Source organism: Coregonus lavaretus, assembly GCF_964263955.1.
Source record: "Coregonus lavaretus genome assembly, chromosome: 3".
NCBI classification, from domain to species: domain Eukaryota; kingdom Metazoa; phylum Chordata; class Actinopteri; order Salmoniformes; family Salmonidae; genus Coregonus; species Coregonus lavaretus.
Genome location: NC_139990.1, coordinates 56,183,747 through 56,192,544, shown reverse-complemented (window position 1 = coordinate 56,192,544; position 8,798 = coordinate 56,183,747). Strand labels below are relative to the sequence as shown.

The window sequence follows — 8,798 nt, the reverse complement described above, 5'->3', positions numbered from 1 at the left end:
TTACACTAAAATGTTTTGGTTGTGACACATGGAATACTTTTTGAACACACTGAGTATAAGAGCTAATGAATGAACATCAAAGGCATTGTACAACATCTAATCAAACAGGATTAAAAAAATACAACAGTTACAAACTCACAAACACTACAAGACAAAGTGAGATGCCAAAATGTACAGTTCTGTTTTCCAGATACATGTAGATAGATATTTTGATAATGTAAAAGCCTTTTTCAAGCTATTGTTTAAGTTATTCTACCATAACTAACCAGGTTCTGTATCAGGTTACAGATAGGTGGGTGGTCAGCACTGTTGTTGTAGGTTAATGTCACATCTCGTTACACCTCCTCTATGGCTGTTGAGTGGGTGTGGCGTTTCTTAACAGGAGAGTCTGGCTCAGACTCTATAAAGACGTCGTCTTCCATCGTTTCTTCAATGGGCTTCATCGTTTTGGATGTCTTGGAGGCAGGATATTTTTCTGGAAAGAAGGACACATCGGTTAGCATGGGAATAGAGGTGTGTGTGCGTGTGTTTTCAATGTAACCGTGTGTGTTTCCAAGGTAACCATCTTCATATGGTCACAGACAAACACACTATAAAGGTGACACAAACGAGGTTGTCATAGGTCACAAATTCCACAAGCTTTCATTCTGACTCATATGGCAATCCTTTAAAAACAAAACCGAATCACAACCACACATTTGACAGAATACACACATAGGCTCACACATAGGCCCCAATCTCACATACTGTATGTTTGTGTTGGAGACAGAGGGAAGACAGTGTGAAGTTAAATCAGCATGGTAAGAAAAAAAAAGCATTCTGAATACTTTTCCTGACATATCAGTCAACTTCACAATTGAAGTCCTACATTTGATATGGAAATTGCAACATGATAATGTAAAAGCTATTGGGGTTAAAGAGTATCTTGTATGTCTAAATACATGTTCCAATAGGAGCTGTACAGCAGCACTACTACTATAGGATGGATGATATGAATGAATGCTGTCTTACTCTTAAACACTGAACTTTTAAGATGTTAAAACGACAAACCAGGTTACCGGGGATCACTCGTTTTAGAACAGGCAACATAGTGCAGAGCTGTAGGGTTAAATATTGAGGGTTGGGTTTGAGGGAATTAAATAGCCTGAGCCCCAGATCTGTTTGAACTGTCCAGCACAAACAGATCTTGGACTCAGGCATTAGGAAGGTGAATTTCAGGATGGGGGGGAGAAAAGAGATAGTCTTACACCCCCTTCAGGGCAAGGTGTGATCTGAGAGAGTGGGTTGATTCACAGCTAGAGGTGGAGGTGGAGGAGGAGGGGGGGACAGGAGAAACAATGTCAAAGAACAACACTAACTAGAACACAACCCCTAGAAAACAATGTTGTCAGATAGGCGCTAAACCCCTAATAAACCAGGATTTAGTGTCTGTTAACATCCCACACCAGAGAGGATATGAGGGGTAAATGACGAAGATGGACTCAACTGAAAATACCCAGAATGCCTCATGATTTCAGTAAATTTAGTGACTGTATAACAGCTACTATTGACCTGGCAAAGATCCACTGTGGATCGAAACTTTGTCACTATTAAAAGGTAGCATTAGGAGAATGATTGTGTCAGTCTTTTTCAGACTCAATAGCTAATCAGGTTGTTAAACACTGACAGATGGGCCAATAGTATCACAGCTTGATGGGAGGTGGTGAGACTTACGATGTGAGGAGCCACTGGAGCCTCCACGGTGGATCTGGTTCAGGATGTCGTTGGTGTCACTGGTGCTGCCCATGCTGTTCCTCATCTGCATCATAGAGAGCTGGGAGCAGAGGCTGGGCTGACGCTCCATCTTCTTTGCTGCCTGTTCATGTAAACATCATTATTGTTATTGTCATCATTGTTATCATCGGTGTCACCACCACCATCATCATCGTCATCAACATCATCATCATCATTTCTTACACAATCATCGTTATTTGAATCTAAGGAGACAATTTGTAACTTAGGAAGGATAATGACCAAATCACAATTACACTGAGTGTACAAAACATTAGGAACACCTGTTCTTTCCATGACAGACTGACCAGGTGAATCCAGGTGAAAGCTATGATCGCTTATTGATGTCACCTGTTAAATCCACTTCAATCAGTGTAGATGAAGGAGATACAGGTTAAAGAAGGATGTTTAAGACCTGAGACAGCTGAGACATGGATTGGGTTTGTGTGCCAGTCAGAGGGTGAATGGACAAGCCAAAAGATTGAAGTGCCTTTGCACCGGTTTGAGTGTGTTAAGAACTGCAACGCTGCTGGGTTTTTCACACTCAACAGTTTCCTGTGTGTATCAAGAATGGTCCACCACCCAAAGGACATCCAGCCAACTTGACACAACTGTCTGAAGCATTGGAGTCAACATGGGCCAGCATCCCTGTGGAACGCTTTCGACACGTTGTAGAGTCCATGCCCCAATGAATTGAGGCTGTTCTGAGGGCAAAAGGGGGTGCAACTTAACATTAGGAAGGTGTTTCTAGACAATAGAAACTACAGTGTCTCAGTTTCTGAACAATGACTAAACCCACCTTGTCACTGAGAGTGGGGTCATTGAGCGAGTACAGCTTGTTGGTGATGTCTTTGCCAATGAGGTACCTGAACACCTCGTTAAGGAAGGAGTCAGACTCCAGGAAGTAGGTGAGTCTCTCTCTGGACCAACACAGGAATTTACAGTTCTCCTCCGCCATGATGGTCACCTGTAAATTAATCAACAAGTCACAGGCTGTCATGGTAACAAACCTGCCCTATCATTACCTAATCATGCCAACGCCACTTGTATTGTTTGGTCGACCCAGTATGGATACTACTATGAACTGGAATATGGGTAAGTGGTAAATTGGGTTATATATAAAAAATAAATAAATAAAATGGTACATTCAATAATCTGAGCTGCTTGTTACCTGGAATTTTTCTCCTCTGTTCATCTGGGTTGATCTGAACTCAGGGGAGTCGATGAAGGCGTTCGTGTAGATGTTATGGAGGAAATGACCTCGATATGACACCTTCATTCTGTTGCACACAAACTTATAGTCAACACGGATGACCATGGATGGATCAAATGCACACAGATGCACACAGATACTGCTAAACCTTATTGATCAAACATCATTCAGGGAAAACCAGGGGTAGAATGACATCGTAAATAGGTGACAGGGAGATGTCTCAGAGTGATACCTACTTTCCTTTAAGGAGGATACTGAGGCGCTCATCCACGGAGGTCTTGTCCTCGGCTGCGTACACCTGTCCCTTCTTCAGGCTCTGGATGGTGCAGAATTGACCCGTCAGTCTCTGGAACAGGGCCTCGCGCACGTGGAGGGGTTCAAACATCCGCTTGTACACTGACTTCAGCTCCCTGTCAATCTTAATCTGACAGAAGACATAGTACGGTTACAGCTCATTGTCTATACGCTGATAAAGTGGCATATAAAGTGTTATGATGGATGATTGACGTGACTTGAGCTAGGCTCCTGATTCAGGGTGGATCGCCACAGGGCGTGTTATCAAGAACCAGGCATTAAGTATATTTTAGGGTCTTTAATAAAATATCACCACAGCAGCCAACATAAAGTGAAGGCCACCTAATTCTACTCATCCTTGATATTGAATTGATAGCACACAATTCACTCATGTATGTCATTCCCATGGGAGTGAAGAGGACTGCAGTATACATAACTTCCTTTCTCGTTATGAGGACAGGTGGTCCCATTCTGTCAGTTATGTGAAGGCCCTCTACACACTGAAAGTCCCCTGGTGGCAGCAGTGCATTTGAAAGACCTGCATCTCATTTAGGTAGAGAGAGACAGAGTGGCCCCAACACCAGGGGGATGTGACTGGCTGTCTCCCCACTGAGAGACACAATGGAAAACGAATCTCCAAAAGTCCTCATCAAAATAACTGTTCCAGGTAACTTGTACCTACTCTAAGCTGTATGTGTGTACTGTATATAAATGGACCACAATGAGCATCTAACTGGAATGTGTTGAGTTGGGGCAGAACTCACAGGTCTGCATTTGTAAACCAGGTAGAAGAAGTGCATGAAGTTCACCAGCAGGAAGACCACGTTCCACACCATGACATCCAGGTTACACCGGTACAGCGTAGCCCAGGTGATGAACAGACAGCTTCCTGTCAGGGACAGGAACAGGAAGTAATAAAGCGCACTTGAGTTGTTATTGGTTGAGTTATATCCTCATATTGCCCTATAGCCGTAAATTCTTCAACTAGCTTGAGAAAACTCCAGTAGGCAGCTGTGCTACCACCAACATGGTGGTCATGATATGATATCATTCCACTCTACTCAGGGCCTTTCCCACTGTGCTACCACCAACATAGTGGTCATGATATGGTTGTATTCCATACTTTTCAATTTCATTACCAGCTGTACTACCGCAGCAACTCCCCCTTCTCCACGAAGTGTGCACTCGTTCACTCACTATAGTGCTTCTATCATATTTCTAACAGCAATTCAATGCATATCAATCATTGAGGGGGAGTGAACGAGTGAATACTTTGTAGAGAAGGGAGAAATACTGTGATGGTAGAGCTGGTAATGAAACTGAAAAGTGTGTAATGCAATCGTATCATGACCACGAGTTGGACTGTAATCTGGGCCAGCAGAGGGCAGTATGGACCCACCTGTCATCAGCATGAGGCGCAGCAGGATCATGTGCAGGGTCAGGGTGGTGGGGATGACCAGGCCCAGGAGGAGAGACAGGTTCCCCAGGTGGAAGAGCAGGTGGTGGGCCTCCTCCCACTCCTCACAGGAGGTCACATTGGGCTCCATGGTGGTCATCACCAGACCTCCACCTCCAGCCTCGGGTACAGACCCAGGGACTGCCGACCGCAGGGGGGCCAGGGTGATGTAGAACAGGCTACTGGTCATCTCTGGAGAGGCAGACATCCTGATCCTGCCCAGAGGTCACCTAGAGAGAGGTGGGGAGGGTATTGTGGTTGTTTATGTACTGCTTATGAATGGGGTATGTACCGGTTATGAATGTATTATTATGTTGGTACCTTTCAAGTTAAGTGTTACAGGATTGGTGATAGAAACAGGGGATTTTTGCAGTTTAAAGTTTAATTCACGCTGCTGCTGTTCTCATAGTGTACATCAGTTTGTCACTATCACAATCTCAATATCCTCAGGTTTCAATTGATTTTCATAACAGATTACAGTATTTCCAAATGTTTTATTTTATGTAGTAATGCATTAGAATCACCTTTGAGATGCTTGTAGGCCTACTGACACTGTCAACATAATATTTGATTCAACAAAAAATGTGCAACTGATTTAATACTGTAAGTAGCCTGAGAATTCATCACACCGATCATAGAGCACAGGAGTGACATTGAAGGGTTTCACTTTAATGTTGCAGCCACACAAACAAATGTGTGGGAAAATACCAAACTCCAGTGGGTTTAGAGCAGATCAGCCGACCAGCGCTCAACAATATTTGATTGCCAGTCCCTCAGATACAGATTATGAAATGGAAATGGGAAAAGTGCGAAATGTGTCGGCTACACTACACTGCTTGCAGAAAATTAACGGGACCTACCGGTAGACGTCTTAAGAAATAGCCTAATATGTTTGAGCGTTCAACTTTACTTTCACCACTCAGTCAGAGTAAGATAACAGAGAATGGGAGATATAACTTACCAATCTGACAACAATCGATCAAACGCGTCGCTGGACAGAATAAGGAGAAGAAACAATGGACAAGTATTGAGGAGCTATAAATTTAGGTCCTCGCGAGCTGGGGGGCTGCACAATGTGAGTCGCGCATTCCAGCGAGCTGACAGGCATTGACTAAAATGGGCAAGCGGCGAGGAGACAGCAGTCAACACTACCCCGCCGCTGCGCACCTGCAAAGTCCGGGCACGCCAACAGGAGGTGGTCAAACTTCCCTTTTTGAAAACTGAAAATATAGCCTTGCAGCCAGCAACTCCTCGAAAATAATATTATGAAGCCAGTCGAGTGAATCGTGTTATGTGTTTCGAGATTTTGGTTAACCTAATTGAACAGTGGTCCTTCACCCTCCAGAGGTGACATGAGCTGCGTGATGAGGTTGACAAGAGCGTATATGAATGAGATCAGCACCAAGGTCAGCGCCAGGATCAGAGCGAGAAGTGATTGACACTCACCTGTAGGCTGCTCTATAGAAATGCACGCTCCCCGAATAAAATGTTGTAGGCCTAATGAAAGTTATTCGACATACAAAACGTATATGGCTACATTGCATTGTTAATACTTTTTTATGATTAAACACAAATATTGACAAAAACCTCTGTCAGGCAATTGAATATACAGTCTCAATTTAAGACAGGCAGGTAGTAAAGTGCACTATAAAACATAAACAGGAATCAGGGGTAACATTTCACTGGTATTTTGATGCAGAGAAAATCTCCTCTCTCACTCTCTCTCTCTCACACACATCTCTCTCCTCTCTCACTCTCTCGCTCTCTCTCACACACACACATCTCTCTCCTCTCTCTCTCACACACTCTCTCTCTCTCTCTCTCTCACACATCTCTCTCTCTCACACACACACACACACACACGCACACACACACGCCTATTGCATGATATCTGGCAAACCAAGTGGAGGGTTACTTCATGTGCTACAATGTAGTCTATGTTGATGCGTAAATTACATAGCTTATGCCCTATCCATAGCCTAAGCACTTGAGGATAACAAACAGACAAAAACAACATACATTAATGAAAAACAAACATTCAAAAGTTCCGTTCCAGTCACGAGTCAGTCTCTTCTGGTGCTGTTATAGTTATAGGGACACGGGCACGGTGGCCATGGTCATATTGCGCCGGGACTCGTAGGAACGAGTGGTCTAATTCAGGCAACGGATGCACGTGACAGTAGGTGGGTAACCTGAGATCATATCGGAACCCGCGGCTGTCGAACGCCTTGTCGTTGAGAGAGTACAGCTTGTCGGCGATGTCATTCCGCACCACGAGAGCAAAGACCTTGGCGATGTAGCGGTGCTTGGCGAAGAGTAGGTACAGTTTCTTACGCCTCCAAGAAACGTACCTACAGCCATTATCTGCACGCAGGGTCACCTGGGGAAAGAAAACACTAATGCTTATACACTGAGTATACCAAACATTAAGAACACCTTCTTAATATTGAGTTGCACCCCCACAGGGATGTTGGCCAATGTTGATTCCAATGCTTCCCACAGTTGTGTCAAGTTGGCTGGATGTTCTTTGGGTGGTGGACCATTTTTGATACACATGGGAAACTGTTGCGTGTGAAAAACCCAGCAGCTTGCAGTTCTTGATACAACCCGGTACGCCTGGCACCTACTACCATACCCCAGTTCAAAGGCACTTCAATATTTTGTCTTGCCCATTCACCCTCTGAATGGCACACATACACAATCCATGTCTCAATTGTCTCAAGGCTTAAAAATAACCGGTCTCCTCCCCTTCACATACACTGATTGAAGTGGATTTAACAAGTGACATCAATAAGGGATCATACAGTAGCTTTCACCTGGATTCACCTGGTCAGTCTATGTCATGGAAAGAGCAAATATTTCTTAATGTTTTGTATACTCAGTGTATATGCCAGACACATTAGCCAAAATTAGCTTATTGGATCAGTTTACTATTTACCTGGAAAACTCCCTCCTCTGACGGCCGGAGAGAGTCCCATTCAGGTGAATCGAGAAACTGGAAAGGATAGATGTCATGTAAAAACTCTCCATTTACTGTCACACGAATTCTGTAAGAAAAAGTGGGACATTAGGCTATCTTATATGACATAACATCAAATACAGTTGGATCAAATGTACAAGTGAAGTTGAAATGCACCTGCCGGACAGAAGAACGGACAGCTTATCAATAGCAGTCTTGCCCTCCATGGCATAACAGTGGTCTTTCTCTATGGTGTGGATGTCCCCTTCACAACAGGCGACTATCTTGCCGAAGTGGGTGAGCGACACCCCCAGCTTTTTGAACAGGTAGCTGTACAGATCTTGAAACTCCTTTTCGAAAGTAACGTTCCTCAGCCGGTAGGCGACATGCACAACTTGAACCGCACATACCCCAAAAAGAGCGAAATTCCACAAAAAGGTGTCGGTGGTGCACGCGTCCGACCATGACCAAATGGTTGTGCAGAAGAAACCGAGCGTCAGAAAGGTAAACAAGTAGAGGAGCCCATAGAACCCGCTCCCTCCCATGAACCCCAAAACAAGGAAGATACTGGCGAGGTGGAAGATGGCACCCTCGGATCCCCCCTTCCATTCTTCGCATAACGGGTGCACGACAACCGCCGTCAAGTTTTCAGGAGGTGGGAAAAATTCTGTCGCCTCCATTGTCACGCGTGGGGAGCACGTCACTTTTCCGAAAACTGAGAGGTGGTAAGAGAAAACGAATAAGTGAAACGTCACCGAGACTTCCTCCCTAAAATGTAATCGCCCTAAATTTTGATTATATCACCTCTTAAAATATGACCCGGGTATCCGGACTGGGGTGGCGCAGTAGCCTACTGCTCCCCTTGGTCCTGACGTCCTACTGATTAAAGTTCTATCTGGCTCAACCAAACTATCTCTTATAATTGCACATGACGTCTAGGATATATCCAATAATTGAAAACGGATATTGAGATGTAAGATGGATGGATATCAAATTACCCATTCATCAAATTACATCCTAAGCAAATGACATTACACAACACCCCCAAGTAGGGCTAGCATGTTTACCTTTCAATGCAAATCTCTGATAATTCTCAAACTCACTAA

At 44.2% G+C, this 8,798-nt stretch overlaps 2 protein-coding genes across 2 annotated transcripts; both read right to left on the bottom strand.

The window, feature by feature from the left end:
• Window positions 1-335: 335 nt before the first annotated feature.
• LOC311118931 (popeye domain-containing protein 1-like) lies at window positions 336-4,941 on the bottom strand (the record flags this gene model as incomplete). The annotated part of the gene is made up of 7 exons (XM_084157687.1): window positions 336-475; window positions 1,714-1,855; window positions 2,570-2,737; window positions 2,942-3,050; window positions 3,220-3,407; window positions 4,042-4,166; window positions 4,677-4,941. 7 exons carry the CDS (start codon window positions 4,939-4,941, stop codon window positions 336-338), a joined length of 1,137 nt encoding a protein of 378 aa, XP_084013813.1.
• A 1,848-nt stretch (window positions 4,942-6,789) lies between these two features.
• Window positions 6,790-8,372, bottom strand: LOC311118954 (popeye domain-containing protein 3-like; the record flags this gene model as incomplete). The annotated part of the gene is made up of 3 exons (XM_084157690.1): window positions 6,790-7,113; window positions 7,672-7,780; window positions 7,870-8,372. 3 exons carry the CDS (start codon window positions 8,370-8,372, stop codon window positions 6,790-6,792), a joined length of 936 nt encoding a protein of 311 aa, XP_084013816.1.
• Between the last annotated feature and the right edge of the window lie 426 nt (window positions 8,373-8,798).